Here is a 17,159-nt window from a genome sequence, read left to right on the forward strand (position 1 = left end):
GAAGTTCAGGCATGGGGGAAGACACTGATGAGGTGGTATTTCCTTTCGGCTCCAGAAAGAGTACTCACCATGGAAGTAGTGCTTTGCCAAGTACAAGGCCGGAGCCTGCAGTCCTGACTCGGATGACAGGACTGCAGGGTTCAGGTGCAGAGTTTCATTCACAAACTGCATGATCCAAGTCCCCTTGAAGATAATGGGAAAGACTCCCATTGACTTCAGTGGGCTTTGGGTCAATCCCACATTCAGATAGAAAGATGATGCAGCTGAGTTACTAGTCCCCCAAAACTCCCTCCAATATAAACAAAAGGTCATTGTGACCCCCTTTATAGACATACATTAGTAGCTGAAATGGTCTGAAATGCTTACAGATTAGAACAGATATATTTATACAATACCATGCTTTCCAAAAAATCCAAGTAGAAAAGTTTTACAGCACATTATACAGGTCCTTCTAACGTCTATAAAACATTTACTGAAATCACCATATTACAAGTCATCACTAACATACAGTACTATGCTAGTTCTTTTTTCTTTTATATAATCATTACTTATAATAATAATAATAATTAAAAAATCATTTAAAACAAGTGTACAATGTTCACTTTAAAATTAACTGGTTAATAAATTTTGTGCAAAACAAGCAGCCTCTATAATTAAGTGAAGTATTTATTTATTTATTTATTTATTTATACAAAAAATAACACACACAAAAAGAAAGTTCTTTCAGAAATGTGTCTCCTTTTCTGTGATGGCTGAAATGTTGCCATCGCCTTTCAGTTTGGCATCACAATCATTTACTGTAGCAGCGTATGCCCCTGCTCCAAGCTTTCCTCTCATCTTCAGATCTGGGCAAGGTATGACCAGCTTCCTGAATTTCTGAAACATTGGAGAAAATGGAAGACATTATCTCTCTCTCTCAGACAGAAACACACACACATGCAGCCAGAATCATCATCATCTCCTCATAGCAAGAATGTCTATAGAATCTCTCTTCTCTGCAGGCCCATTTCATTCCACTGGAACCCTGTGTGAACCACTTAATCGGTGTAACAGGCTACACATCACACCACCCGCTTCCACAGCATTCCAATCCAAGGGCTCGAAGATGACAGCAAACCCTCACATGCTTGATCAAAAGCTTAGTTTCACAATAGATGCAGGGCAATATTCATTCCTCTGCAGAGGGTGAGCACAAAGATGAAGGCTCCACTTATGCAGGTGAATTTGATGCAGTCCAGCAAGATGCAGTGAGAAAAGTATTAGATCAGATCTGCAAGAGCCTTTCATAGGGAGTCTGAATATTGAACAGAAGCTACAGTTGAAAATGTATCTGTGTTTACCTAAAAATATCCTTTCTTTAAGAAATAAGGTCCACAGATCGGTTACAATGGTACTTCAGCCTGCTTGCAGTTTTGGGACAGAGTCAGACCTGTCACTCATTGGCAGCAGAGGAATGCCCTGCCTCCTAAGTTGCCTTCAGGTGAGAGAGTTTCCATAGCCAAAATAATTCCAATCTGCTTTACTGAATTACTGATAGTGCTAAATATACTTTGAGGAAAAGCACAACAATTTCTCCTAATGCAAAGCATGATAAGTCACACCTAATGATATGTCAAATTCCATCTCTATTCTGAATGATCCATTTGTTTCAGGGTGGGCCAGATCAATGGATTTTATTACTCAAAGAGAGGACATTTTTCAGGTTGGCATGGATACATTTTGCATGCTAAGATTCCCAGATCCATTACAATGCAATTTCATTAAGTATGGCTCCAGGAAGGAGAGCAGGATTATTCTATAAATATGGACATCTGAGACGAAATGGATATAACTCTCCTCCATCTTCCCCTGAGCACTAAGCTATGAGGAAGACTTCTGCCACCAAAAAGAAAGGAAATGACGAAATGACATTGGCTAAGATTGGATGATCAATACACAGAATTCAGTGAAACAATGACCATCTAATAGATCTCAGTACAGGAGACATGACTTCTTTGCCCTGAGATTGTCAGTGCTCTTAATGACTGGACTTTGATGCTTAACCAAAGAAGGAATATTTCTTGAATTCACTTAGGAAATGAATGCTACAATAGCTATGAAGACTAGCTGTCTGAATTAAAGAACAATGCTTGTTAGTGAAAACTCCCAACTTCAAATAAAAAAAAAAGTAGCCATCGGGGGCCTACTCTAATGGATAGAAGTATAACACCACCTTCTGCTCGGTAAAATCTGGATAGTGCTGTAAGGAGTAGAATGGGGTTCCATGATCGTGCTCTATGATCTTGTTAGAATAAGGCTGATGCCGTAAGGAAGCATTTAATGTGGGATTGGTACAGAGCTACCTTTTCTTGAACATACTGAGAACATTATTCAACAGAGACTTGACCCTTTTGCTTGGACACTCTTATGACCCACAATAAAGCCCTCCTGGGAGAACTCAAGGCTCCATTTCATTGATTTAACATGGTATTAAACTATGGACTTTGCACCAGCCATTAGAATCAGTTCTATTTGTTGCCTTCTCTTTGGGGTGCACAACAGCAATAATCTCTTTATCCAAGTATATGTTGTAAAGCTGTCTGGTCCAGGAAAGAGCACTGGGTTTTGCAAAAGTGCACCTTCTCTGTGAGATAGAAACATCCAACGATCCAATGCTAGATTAATCAGCCCTGAAAGCCATAGCCTCCGCAGCCAGTATAACTCTTTGTAAGTATCACTGCCACTCGCTCCCATCTTTTGGATTCTCCTGCGCAGTCATGGAAAAGGTGCGAAGACATATAGCAGGGATCTTGCCCAGCTTTGCAAATGTCACCTCACATCTTGGGTCCTGACACAGAGAGGCCACAGGACACTTAATTTGCTGTTCCAGATGCAGAGAGGTCAAACACCAGCCCACCAAACTGACCTACAAAGAGTGAGATGTTTCTGGGTGTTGCAGTCACTCTGTTAATCTGACTTCTGCCATATAAGTCTTGGTGTTAATCTTCCCCTTGATGGGCAGTGCACACAGAGATAAGAAACTACTCCCCGCAAACAGGAAAATTTCTCTCTGGGGTAGAGCTGATTCTGGTCTTCCCAGTTATTATGAGAACCCTCTCAGACACGTTGACTGTCATGACCAGAATAGACCTGTTGCCCCTGGACAGAGCAGTGATTTCAGACCTCAGTTAATCATTGCCTTCTAGCCGGTGGATGCTGTGCTCCCTCTTCCTAGTACCCGTTCCCAAAACTGAATTGGGAAGATCCCTTTAAAAAAGTAAAAATCTGATTGTCTGCATTCACCATTTGTGGGATGGGAGAATATACAGCTGGAGCTGGATCTTTGCCAACAGATGAGATGGAGTCAGATGGCAAGGTGATACTCAGATTTACTGTATAGGTATCATATGAACCCTGAAATTTTGAAGCATGTTTATGTATGAGAACAGAATTCCCAATAGCTCCAAGAATTGGATTTTTGTTTCTGTAACACCACTTGTTTTCCATTATGCATATCTTCACCTTCTGATAGCATTCTTCTGAGATGAGACCTTGTACATGAAGATAGTCATCTCTTGCCCAGGCCTATTACTGCCTTTCATGGCACCACATGTCTGTTTGTTTGTCCTGAATCCAAGATACTCCAGGAACGGTATCAGTCTGGGGTTTTGCCTCAGCATTCTAGCTGTACAGAACCCTCATCGTACAAATTGTCTGGGAGGTGATATGTGAATTTCCTTCTTCCCTAAAGTCAGCATTATTACTACCAAGATCCTGGGGAGCGACCCTGGGAGCACATGTAAAATCAAACAGTAACGATCAAAGCTGGGAAAAGAAAAAGGCTACCATCCACCAGCAAAACATAAGAATTGTCCAAGGATGGTAAATGGAAATTCTTTGAAGACAAACTTTCATGAGGAAGTTATTTAGATGTTTTAAATCAGGTCTTTTTCTGCTGGTCTCTGATTCTCTGAGGCTAGAAATAGGATCGGGAATGGGTTGCAATGTTCTGTTCTGAAATAGACGATGGATGATTTCATTCATGGTGTCTCCTGTCCATGGGGTTGCTGAGAGTGGGACTGGGCCAAAGTGGTTCCTGAAATTCTTGCACAGCTCCATAGGATAACCTCTATGGACCAGGTCCTTATTTGATCAAAGCTATAAGTAACCCTTTTGCTCTCAGACTGAGATAGACTCCCAATTGATGCCTGGCTAACTTGACACAGCCGGTTCAGAGACATGCTGACCCTGACAGGCTGAGGCAACAGAAGGCCGCTGCTGACCCTGTGCTTGTTCTAGCTACCACTTGCAAAGAAGTAGTTCATGGACTGCTTCAACTTGCCATACAACCTGTATATTCCTTTCTATAGTCTCAGGCAAGAGTCAGGAGTATAAGTTGACTTTTCTGATTATTCTGAATAGCCTCAGCTCTCTATAAAGTTTCCCATTGTATCAGTAAAATAGCTGTGAGTCTGATCCCAAGGAACAAAGCCCCACATATATGAATGAAACCGACGTGAATCCCACTTTTTCCCCCTTTCAAGGGAGAAGCCCTAAAGCATACAGTTTTTAGGTTGCAAGGGATCATGCTTGTAGTACTGGCTGCCCATGTTAGCACTGCTTGGGAAAGCAGGTGGGGGCACTTAGGGTGTCCAAAGACCATTCATATTTGTTGTTTATTTCTCATTGTTGGTCTGATGCCCCCGGAGAGTTTTCATGCCGAAAGGAGGGGACTAGACTTGACTCCCAATGTGAACTACCATATCGTGAGGCCACTCTTTCAGATAACAGTCTCTCCCAGTTAGAACCACCAAGTCCCTGATTGCCAGGAAAACTAACCACATCAATCCGTGATAGTAAATTTTGACTGGCACACACTAAGGAATCATCTGGGCTTACAAAATGGTGGCCAGGGTAGAAAGAATCCCCTTACTGCCTCCTGGTTCTTCCACCCCCAGGTTGCTATCCCTCTCATCAGTCCATAGCGACATGCTGGGGAGGGAGAAGTAGAGGTGGAGGCAACCTTCAACACAGGCTGGGAACAATAATCTCAACATTAGGGCCTGGTTATCCAGAGCAGCAGCTGGGCATTATAGCCCAATAATGATGACTGCAGCAGCAGCTGGGGATGACAGCCTTAAACTTTCCCAGTCTTTCAGATGTGGCAGGAAATGCCTATCCCATTATTCTACCCTCTTAGAGGGCATGGAAGGACATACAGCCAGTGATGAGCTGCCAAAATCTTAACAACTGGTTCCCTTCTCACTCCATGAGGGGGTTGTTGCCCACCCCCGGCCCCTGGGACTCCTGCCCCATCCAAGCCCCCGCGTTCCTTGACTCCCCCCCGCAGGATCCCTGCCCCATCCACCCCCCTCCCCTGTCCCCTGACTGCCCCCAGAACTGGGCAGGAGGGTCTCGTGGGCCACCGTAGTGGGTGCCCACCCCACCCCTAAGAGCGAGAGGGACCTGCCGGGGGGCAAGGTGGGGAGTCCTGGCGATGCTTACCTGGGGCAGCTCCCAGGAAGCATCCAGCAGGTCCCTCTGGCTTCTAGGGGTGTGGGAGCGTAGCTAGGGGGTAGCGGGGGAGCGGCCACTCCCCCACTGATCACATCAAAAGTGGCGCCTTAGGTGCCGACTCCATGGGTGCTCCGGGGCTCAAGCACCCATGGGGAAAATTTGGTGGGTGCAGAGCACCTACCAGCATCTCCCCCCCGCCCGGCCCCAGCTCTCCTCTGCTCCGCCTCCGCCTCCTCCCCTGAACGCCCCACCCCGCTCTGCTTCTCCACGCCCCCTCCACCCCCGGGTTTCCTGCGAATCAGCTGTTCGGCGGGAAGCCTGGGAGGGCTAAGAAGCAGGCGGTGGCTTCCCGCTCAGGCCGAGCGTGGTGGAGGTGAGCTGGGGTGGGGAAGCCTTGGAGGGGGGAGCAGAGAAGCAGGGCGCAGTGGCATGGTCAGGGGAGGAGGCGGAGGCAGAGCGGAGGTGAGCAGGGGCTGCGGGTGCTCTGCACCCACCAAATTTTCCCCTTGGGTGCTCTGTCAGCTCCTAAGGTGTCACTTTTGGCCGGTTAAATTTAGAAGCCCTTTTAGAACCGGTTGTCCCTCGCGGAACAACCGGTTCTAAAAGGGCTTCTAAATTTAACAACCGGTTCCAGCGAACCGGTGGGAACCGGCTCCAGCTCACCACTGCATACAGCTTTGTCTCAGGCAGGAGCACACCTCCGAAGTGCTGTTTACAATACACAGAGCACTGTTCTCTGAAAGTGTCTAATCTTCTCTTGTTCTTTCTTTGAATTTATATTACAGTCTGATTCTCTAATGCTGATGTGCACTATTGGTCTTCCTCCCCTACGGAGGAAGACTTCCCTTTGGAGGACATGGGAGGGTGTGAACACCCTGAGGAATCAGCACAAGTATAGGGCCTGCTTTATTCTGCATGAATCTGCTGTGCTGCAGTCTGTGCGGGTGAGCAGGGAACCGAGCACTGAGGATTATCCCCCGGCTGCACTCCCTGTGGGTGAGCAGGGAACGGGGCACTGAGGATTATCCCCAGTCTACACTCCCTGCGGGTGAGCAGGGAACCGGGTGCTGAGGATTATCTCCAGGCCGCACTCCGTACGGGTGAGCTGGGAACCAGGCACTGAGGATTATCCCCAGGCTGCACTCCCTGTGGGTGAGCAGGGAACCGGGTGCTGAGGATTATCCCCAGGCTGAGGCCAAGGGATCCCCAGCCAGACTGGGCTGTGAGAGAACTGCTCTCTGCCCACAGAGCCAGCCAGGCTGCCCTAGTAGAGACACAATACAATGGGGAGCAGGAAACACACACTGTTCCTTTTGTCACTGGCTTTTTTCAGCATCACTCTGTCCCTAAAGCCCGTAAGGGCACCAGATACTACAAACACCTCAGAGGGGGAGGCGGAGCTGACAGGATCATCTCCCTGAAACCAAATGCAGCCCTCAGACACAGCTGGGAATTAGATAGACACATTATTGAGCTGAATTGTTAGTATAAAAACATGAAATAAAGTTTGGAATTTCCCTTAGACAAGCTCTGCAGCAGGGAGGGCTCAGTGAGCCACCAGCTGCTGTGGAGGGAGAGAAAACTGGAGGGAACTTCAGGGGATGGGGCATAACCCTGGAGCCAGTGACCACCAAATATATTTCTGCCCCCAGCCTGCAAACAGGTGGACATACCATTGTGATGGATCTGTGGACCATAGCACGAAGAAGAATGCTCCTTTTTTGTCTGAGCTGTGCTTAGTCATCAGAAGAGAAGGGGTCATGCTCCTTTACCCACTTCTGCATAAATAAATGTCATTCCAAAAATATGTCTCACCTCTAGAATGGTTCCCTCTGTCTTCCACAACTTAATGCAGATCCACAAAGGTATACAAACCATGGATGAGAGGGCCATCATCCAGCCTATCCCATAGCCCCAGTCTGGGTATGTATACACGTTGTTGTATTTCAAAGGCTTATATTTCACCAGGAAGAAGATGAAGATTCCCTGAAGTAAAGTGAGAAATATATTAGGTATGTTTGAAGCCACACTGTCTAGGGAAAAAAATAAAATTACTGCACAGGCAGTCTACTGTCCTCCGGGAATCTGAAGTAGTGTAAGCTTTGACGTCAGAGAGAGACAGACACCAATATTCTTTTTTTATGTCCATCTCAAATAATTTACATCTCAGTTCCTTCCACAGAAGCGAGCCACCTTTCAAGTTTAAATCCTATTTACCTTTCACTTGACAATAAAACTTGCGCTTTGATGGCAAAGCATAACTGCAGAGCAGAGATTAAGTTTTGGGTCTGGTAATCTAGGGGTGTTAGGAGAAATGAGCAAGATGGTTTCAAATCTATCACTATTAGAAAATAAGGGCAACAGTATTGGTCTTGAGCCAGTCTCTACATTTGCACCCACAGTTTTGCATGTGAAAAAGCTCATATTTGTATGCACAAATCTCAGATGTCCAACTGAGGAGTTTGCTTTTTCCTGTTACGGGAAGCATTAGAATTATGTGCTTGGGGAAAATTAAGTTAACATTGATTCTTACCAAATCTACTGTAAGCTTCTTCAATTAAAATATATGCCAAATGCCATAATAATTACTTTACTATTTCTGAAATTCATTAGCCTCAAACATCTGGAAAAATAATCTGCAGAAAACCTACATATTCCCGACCAATTTATTCAGATTAATACTTACTGCACAAATACCAGGAGTTAGGACCATCCAACACCATTTAATTAATGACAATGGTCTGTACCCGATCATATCTTCAATGTTATCATAAAAGCGATTGCTGCCTGCCCAAAAAAAAAAAAAACCAAACCAAAACTGAATATAGAATGTTTCTGTGAGCGATTGCAAAGACTAGGATTATTTAGCCTGGAAATGAGAAGAGTTAGAAGGGACATGCCTGTGACGAGGCCCTTCCCGGGATGGACATACATTACATTCAGTGTGCTCCCTGAATACCGGGATGCCAAGGCTGGAAAGGAAGGGCAGTGCCGGGGATATGCGTCTGCCCAGTGGGAAATAAGGACCAACCAGCTGCCAAATCCTAATGGCTTCTTCTTAGTATCAGTCTGAGCAGGGCCCATTAAAGACATAGAGGGTGCAGCCTCATGCCTAAGGCCCCTGGTCCTGGGGACGAGTGACATCAGAACCCCAGCTTTCATTTTACAAAAGTACATTTCTAGCCCTTGTCGCTGCAAAGAGAAGCTTAAGAAGGTGGCTTGCTTGTAACCAAGGCAACCATGTCTGCCTGAGTCTGCAGACAGCCAGAAACAAGAGCTGGGACCCTGCTATTGACACTTTTGCCTCTCTGGCCAGGGAGTGAGGGGGACCCCCGCTACCACTCCTGGAACCTCAAAGGGAAAGAAAGCCCTGCCCCTGCTCCTGCCTCTTTGGACGGGAGAGGTCCCCTCCTGCCACTGTCACTCCTAATGGGAGGCAGAGCCATGATACAAGGACAGAGCCATGGAGGCCCCTGTTATGGTGTGACAAGGGCCATATGTCACTTTAAATCTGGTCCTAAAACTAAGGCCATAAGTGTATGACTTCCATAAATACACAATAATGTAGCAGTCTTCAGTAACTCACCGTAAACCCAGCCTATGCAGATGCACTCAAATATAGCCACAAAAAGAAGGCACATTCCACTGGCTGCATAGGAGTCAAACAGCTGGAAAACGTACATTCCACCCTTAAACACAAAAGACAGAAAAGGGAAACCAAAATAGACTGCAGAGGTCTAATGGGAATATTTCAAAGCACAAATATGATTTTAATTGCACAGTCATTCTCGTTCAGTAATGAGGGATGATAATTTGTCAGTGATTTGTCATTGTGAAGGCTCTTTTCTCCTACTCTCTTAGCCTGTTAAATACTGCACATTTGCATTAAGATAGTAAATGTCTTGGGGGCGGAAGGGAGACGGGAACAAGGCCCATCAGAATTAACGTTGTGTTCTAGCTGAACTTAGAATAATGGAGCATGACATTTCATCCTTTTCTGAAATGTTCTTCGCATTCCATCCTATTTTCAACTTCACTGTTACAGCACCAAGATTCAAATGACTGAAAATGCTTATGATCTCCTAAGTCCTTCACATAAATATGCAGATTTCTTCAAATGTCTGTTACACGACTATGTAAAAAGCATTAGCTAAATCCTGCGAAAACTCACAGAACAGTAACTCCTATGGAACATGGTCTCATAATCAGGTGCACCCACTTACACAAGGTTTGCATTTAGTTCAAGATCTTTTAGATGCTTTGCTCATCTAAGTCTTTATCATGTAACAACGATCAATTAATTAATGGTGACTTACTGGTAGGCTTTTGTTTAATTTCTTTCCTTTTCAAATGAAAAGCTGCTTTTCTAATGGTTTTAAAATAGAGCTCCCTAAATAATATGAACATTGCAGAAATAGAGCGTGACAGGCAAAGAGGGTCCTACTTCAGCAAAATCTTCATTTGGCATCTACAAAGCACAAGCCAATAGAAGTCGTTTTTTTCTGGGCTTTGGTGGCATACAAGCAGGGCTTAATTTGTGCCAGGGCCAAACCCTGGCACCTCTATGCTTGACAGTTCATAGCCCCGACACCTCTGGGTTTGCTTCATCAGTTATGAATGTAAAAGAATTGCTTGAGCCCCAGCACCTCTTTCATTACAAATTAAGCATTGCATGCAATCCATGCATAACATCCCTTTAAATGGTCCTCCCTGATTAGCTGAAGTATGTAGTACAACTGTGCCAAGCTAACATGGCACAAAGAAGTAAAATTCACTAGCCTGCCTGTAATTTTTCCTTCTCTGAAGTGGTCACCTTGTGCTCCATGATCCCTTACAACTAAGCTATTCCTCCTCATCCTCCCAGAACAAAGACTCTTTTGTTTTTTGTAACCCCCTCTCTGTACTATTGCTGGGAGAATATTTTTTGGCAAATAATATTTTTGCTGAAAAATACATTTTTGAGGCTGCAAAACTATTCGTGAATTCAGGTTGAATTCAACTAAGTGGAAATTAGGGCTGTCAAGTGATTTAAAAAATTAATCATGATTAATCGCACTGTTAAACAATAAAATACCATTTATTTAAGTATTTTTGGATGTTTTCCACATTTTCAAATATACTGATTTCAATTACAACACAGAACACCGTGTACAATGCTCACTTTATATTTATTTTTGATGACACATATTTGTCCTATAAAAAACAAAAGAAATTGTATTTTTCAATTTACCTCATGCAAGTACTGTAGTGCAATCTCTTTATCATGAAAGTTGAACTTACAAATGTATAATTATGTACAAAAATATGCATTCAAAAATAAAACAATGTAAAAATTTAGATCCTACAAGTCTACTTAGTCCTACTTCTTGCTCAGTCACTCAGACAAATACGTTTGTTTTTATTTGCAGTAGGTAATGCTGCCCGCTTCTTGTTTACAATGTCACCTGAAAGTGGGAATAGGTGTTCACATGGCACTGTTGTAGCCAGTGTCACAAAATATTTACGTCAGATATGTTAAAGATACATATGCCCCATATGGCTTCAGCCACCATTCTAGAGGACATGCATCCATGCTGATGATGGGTTCTGCTCAATAATGATCCAAAGCAGTGCAGACTGACACATGTTCACTTTCATCATCTGAGTCAGATGCAACCAATAGAAGGTTGATTTTCCTTTTTGGTGGTTCAGGTTCTGTAGTTTCCGTATTGGAGTGTTGCTCTTTTATGGCCTGGTCTACACTATGAGTTTATGTCGGATTTAGCAGCGTTAAATCTGAATTAACCCTGCACCCGTCCACACAATGAAGCCATTTTTTTGACATAAAGGGCTCTTAAAACCGATTTCTTCTCTCCTCCCCAACGAGGGGATTAGCACTGAAATCAACATTGCCATTTTGAATTAGGGTTAGTGTGAACGCAATTCGAAGGTATTGGCCTCCAGGAGCTATCCCACAGTGCACCATTGTGACCACTCTGGACAGCACTCTGAACTCGGATGCACTGGCCAGGTGTACAGGGAAAGCCCCGGGAACTTTTGAATCTCATTTCCTGTTTGGCCAGGTGAGCTCATCAGCACAGATGACCATGCAGTCCCAGAATCGAAAAAGAGCTCCAGCATGGACTGAACGGGAGGTACTGGATCTGATCGCTGTATGGGGAGAAGAATCCGTGCTATCAGAACTACGTTCCAAAAGACAAAATGCCAAAACATTTCAAAAAATCTCCGAGGCCTTGAGGGATAGAGGCTACATCAGGGATGCAACACAGTGAAACTTAAGGAGCTCAGACAAGCGTACCAGAAAACCAAAGAATCAAACGGATGCTCCGGGACAGAGCCCCAGACATGCCGCTTCTATGCTGAGCTACATGCAATTCTAGGGGGGGGCGCCACCACTACCCCACCCCTGTCCGTGGACTCTGAGGATGGGATACTCTCTGCCACAGCTGAGGATTTTGCAGATAGGGAAGATGAGGAGGAGGAGGACGAGCTTTGGGAGAGCACACAGCACACCATTCCCCCGACAGCCAGGATCTTTTTATCACCCTGACTGAAATAACCTCCCAACCCAACGAAGCCAGAGAAGGGACCTCTGGTGAGTGTACCTTTTTAAATATAATACATGTTATAAAAGCAAGCATTTTTTAATGATTAAGTAGCCCTGAAGACTTGGGATGCATTCATGGCCAGTACTGCTACTGGAAAAGTCTGTTAACGTGTCTGGGGATGGAGCAGAAATCCTCCAGGGACATCTCCATGAAGTTCCTCTGGAGGTACTCTAAAAGTCTTTGCAGAAGGTTTCTGGGGAGAGCAGCCTTATTCCGTCCTTCATGGTAGGACACTTTACCACACCATGCTAGTAACAAGTAATCTGATATCATTGCATGACAAAGCCTGGCAGCATATGGTCCCGGTGTTTGCTGGCATTCAAGCATCATCCGTTCTTTATCTCTCTGTGTTATCCTCAGGAGAGTGATATCATTCATGGTAACCTGGTTGAAATAGGGGAATTTAATTAAGGGGACATTCAGAGGTGGCTGTTCCTACTGGGCTGTTTGCCTGTGGCTGAAAATAAATCCTCCCCACAGTTAGCCACACGGTGGGAGGGGGGGCCATTGGCACTGAGCTGTTTGCATTTGGCTAGCAGAGATCTTCCCTGATACCAGCCAGGCGGTGGGGGGAGTGGAAAAGTGATCATCCCAGAGAACTGGATGCGGGGAGGGGGTTAGTTTGGTTTCTGCTGCACGTTAACAGGAAGACTGCAGCAGTAAATGGCCAACTCAATGGGCTTTGCTTGGTATGGGAAAGGAGAGGGCTGCTGTTATGAAGGTTGCAGAAGCCAAAAGGCTATGGCTTACCATGGCCGCCTGCAAGCCAAATTGTGTTGCTCAGCCCTGCGTGTGTGATCTCTAACACCAAAGCCACAGGCACTCAATATAAGATGCAAAATGCGACCTTGTACCAAAATCACATTTGCTATGTAATGTGAATAGTGTTGTTCACCATGAAAGCGTACAGCCATTGTTCTGTAAAATGTACCTTTTTAAATACTTCATTCCCTTTTATTCCTCCAGTAGCTGCAAATGTTTCAAGCCTCCCTCCTCCGTCCCAGAGGCTATCTCAGATAAGGTGGCGAAAAAAACGCACACGCGATGAAATGTTCTCTGAGCTTATGCAGTCGTCCGGCACTGACAGAGCTCAGTAGAATGTGTGGAGGGACACAACTGCAGAGTACAGGAAAGTGGCCGATGAATGTGAGGAGAGGTGGCGGCAGAAAGATCAGAGGAGGCATGAGGAAACGCTAGGGATACTGCGGGATCAAACGGACATGCTCCGGCATCTGGTGGAGGTTCAGGAATGGCAGCAGGATCACAGACTGCCGCTGCAGCCGCTGCTTAACTGCCCTCCCTCCTCCCCAAGTTTCATAGCCTCCTCACCCAGATGCCCAAGAACGCGGGGTGGGAGGCTCCGGGCACCCAACCACTCGACCCCAGTGGACAGCCCAAGCAACAGAAGGCTGGCATTCAACAAGTTTTAAAGTGGCCTTTTCCTTCCCTCTTACCCTCCTCCCACACCCCATGCGGGCTACCTTGTGAGTTATCTCCCTATTTTTATAATCAATTAAATGATAGTGACTTTATTTCCTTTGCAAGCAAGCTGTGATCGAAGGTGGGAGGGTGGGTGGCTTACAAGGAATTACAAGGGGGCGGGTTTTCATCAAAGAGAAACAAACAGAAGTGTCACACAGTACCCTGGCCAGTCATGAAACTGGTTTTCAAAGCTTCTGTGATGCGCACTGCTTCCTGCTGTGCTCTTCTAACTGCCCTGGTATCTGGCTGTGCATATTCAGCGGCCAGGCGATTTGCATCAACCTCCTACCCCGCCATAAACGTCTCCCCCTTACTTTCACAGAGATTGTGGAGCACACAACAAGCAGCAATAACAATGGGAATATTGGTTTCGCTGAGGTCTGAGCGAGTCAGTAAACTGCGCCAGCAACCCTTTAAACGTCCAAATGCACACTCTACCACCATTCTGCACTTGCTCAGCCTATAGTTGAACAGCTCCTGGCTACTGTCCAGGGTGCCTGTGTACGTCTTCATGAGCCAGGGCATTAAGGGATATACTATTACAAGGATACAAGGGTAACTATTGGCATTTCAACATCCCCAACAGTTATTTTCTGGTCTGGGAAGTAAATCCCTTCCTGCAGCTGTTTAAACAGACCAGAGTTCCTGAAGACATAAGCATCATGAACCTTTCCCGGACATCCCATGTTGATGTTGGTGAAACGTCCCTTGTGATCCACCAGTGCTTGCAGAACCATTGAAAAGTATCCCTTGCGGTTTATGTACTGGCTGCCTTGGTGATCCAGTCCCAAGATAGGGATATGCGTTCCGTCTATGGCCCCACCACAGTTAGGGAATCCCATTGCAGCAAAGCCATCTAGTATGACCTGCACATTTCCCAGAGTCACTACCTTTGATAGCAGCAGCTCAGTGATTGCGTTGGCTACTTGCATCACAGCAACCCCCACAGTAGATTTGCCCACTCCAAATTGATTCCTGACTGACCGGTAGCTGTCTGGTGTTGCAAGCTTCCACAGGGCTATTGCCACTTGCTTCTCAACTGTGAGGGCTGCTCTCATCTTGGTATTCTTGCACTTCAGGGCAGGGGAAAGCAAGTCACAAAGTTCCATGAAAGTGCCCTTACGCATGTGGAAGTTTCAGAGCCACTAAGTATCATCCCAGACCTGCAACACTATGCTGTCCCACCACTCTGTGCTTGTTTCCCGGGCCCAGAATCGGTGTTCCATGGCATGAGTCTGCCCCATTAACACCATGATCTCCAAATTGTGGGGGAACGCGGTTTTAGAGAAAAGTGTGTTCATGTCCTCATCACCGCGCTGCCGTCACCTCCTTGCCTGGTTTTTCACATGCTGGTTCTGCACACACTGCACGATAATGCGCAAGGTGTTTACAATGGTCATAACTGCTGTGGTGACCTGAACGGGCTCCATGCTTGCTGTGCTATGGCGTCTGCTCCTGCTCGAGCAATCCAGGGAAAAGGGTGTGAAATGATTGTTTGCCGTTGCTCTGATGGAGGGAGGGGCGACTGACAACATGGCTTATGGGGTTGGCTTACAGGGATTAAAATCAACAAAGGGGGTGGCTTTGTTAAAAACAGAATGGCCCCCTCAAGGATAAAACTCAAAACCTCAAGGTAGAACTCAAAACTGGGTTTAGCAGGCTGTTGATTTCATGGCGGGAGGGAGGAGAAAAATGAATACAAACCAAATCTGGTCTATTTCTTGTTTTGAGCCACTTCATCTATCTTTATATATCTTGCTGGCAGCAGATTGTGCAGTACGACCGCTAGCCATCGTCATCTCCTGGGTGCTCGGCAGAAGACGGTGCAGTATGACTGCTGGCCATCGTCTTCTGCTGGCTGCAGATTAAAAGACAGTGCACTGCCAGTAGGACTGAATCGCAATGAGACGAAACTTAAAGGGGAAATGACCTGGCTGAGTCACTCCCATGTTTGCCCAGGCGCCCCTGATCTCATCGAGATCGGTTAAAAGAGCACCCTGGACTACGTCGACGATGGCTACAGTCATACTGCACTGTCTGCTGCCAAAAGGCAATAAACTGTTACTGTGTAGCAATGCAGTACTGTGTCTGCCAGCACCCAGGAGACAGACGGTTAGCTGAGCAGGCTCCATGCTTGCCGTGGCATGGCGTCTGCACAGGTAACTCAAGAAAAAAGGTGCAAAACGATTGTCTGCCCTTGCTTTCACAGAGGGAGGGAGGGAGGAAAGGGGGGCCTGATGATATGTACCCAGAACCACCCGCGACAATGTTTTAGCCCCATCAGACACTGGGATTTCTACCCAGAATTCAAATGGGCTGCGGAGACTGTGGGAACTGTGGGATAGCTACCCACAGTGCAACGCTCTGGAAGTCGACGGTTGCCTCGGTACTGTGGACACACTCCGCCGACTACATGCACTTAGAGCATTTGTGTGGGGACACACACAATTGACTGTATAAAAATGCTTTTTACAAAACTGACTTCTATAAATTCGACCTAATTTCATAGTGTAGACAAGGCCTAAGACTTCTGAAAGCATGCTCCACACCTTGTCGCACTCAGATTTTGGAAGGCACTTCAGATTCTTAAACCTTGGGTCCAGTGCTGTAGCTATCTTTAGAAATTTCACATTGGTACCTTCTTTGTGTTTTGTCAAATCTGCAGTGAAAGTGTTCTTAAAACAAACAACATATGCTGGGTCATCATCCAAGATTGCTATAACATGACATATATGGCAGAATGTGGGTAAAACAGAGCAGGAGACATACTATTCTCCCCCAAGAAGTTCAGTTACAAATGTAATTAACACATTTTTTTTAGGAGCGTCATCAGCATGGAAGCATGTCTTCTGGAATTGTGGCAGAAGCATGAATGGGCATACGAATGTTTAGCATATTTGCCATGTAAATACCTTGCAATGACAGTTACAAAAGTGCCATGCGAATGTCTGTTTTCACTTTCAGGTGACGTAAATAAGAAGCAAGCAGCATTATCTCCCGTAAACGTAAACAAACTTGTTTGTCTTAGTGATTGGCTGAACAAGAAGTAGGACTGAGTGGATTTATAGGGTCTAAAGTTTTACATTGTTTTGTTTTTGAGTGCTGTTATATAACAAAAAAATCTACATTTGTAAGTTGCACTTTCAGTACTTGTATGAGGTGAATTGAAAAATACTATTTCTTTTGTTTTATCATTTTTATAGGGCAAATATTTGTAATAAAATAATAATATAAAGTGAGCACTGTACACTTTGTATTCTGTGTTGTCATTGAAATCAATATATTTGAAAATGTAGAAAAACATCCAAAATATTTAATTAATTTTAATCGGCATTCTATTGTTTAACAGTGGAATTAAAATAGATTAATTGTGATTAATTTTTTTGAGTTAATCACGAGAGTTAACTGCGATTAATCGACAGCCCTAGTAGAAACATTTCATTTTGGCCAGTTTCATGAAACAGCATTCCATTTTGAAATTTTTCCAATTAAATACACACACCCAGGAAAGACACCCAAAAATGACCAAACTGAAACAAAAAACTCAAAAAGAAAATTGCTCTGAATCCACCA

The 17,159-nt window shown here is 45.1% G+C and overlaps 1 protein-coding gene across 1 annotated transcript in view; it reads right to left on the minus strand.

The window, feature by feature from the left end:
* Positions 1–723: 723 nt before the first annotated feature.
* SLC6A11 (solute carrier family 6 member 11) overlaps positions 724–17,159 on the minus strand; it is a 173,836-nt gene continuing 157,400 nt past the window's right edge. Inside the window, exons 11-14 of the mRNA XM_077821422.1 lie at positions 9,083–9,185; positions 8,183–8,283; positions 7,312–7,482; positions 724–876 (exon numbers count right to left, since the gene is read on the minus strand). Coding sequence (XP_077677548.1) covers positions 724–876; positions 7,312–7,482; positions 8,183–8,283; positions 9,083–9,185 — 528 coding nt within the window. The remainder of the gene's footprint in view (positions 877–7,311; positions 7,483–8,182; positions 8,284–9,082; positions 9,186–17,159) is intronic.

This window comes from Eretmochelys imbricata, chromosome 7 (genome assembly GCF_965152235.1).
Source record: "Eretmochelys imbricata isolate rEreImb1 chromosome 7, rEreImb1.hap1, whole genome shotgun sequence".
Taxonomy (NCBI): Eukaryota; Metazoa; Chordata; order Testudines; family Cheloniidae; genus Eretmochelys; species Eretmochelys imbricata.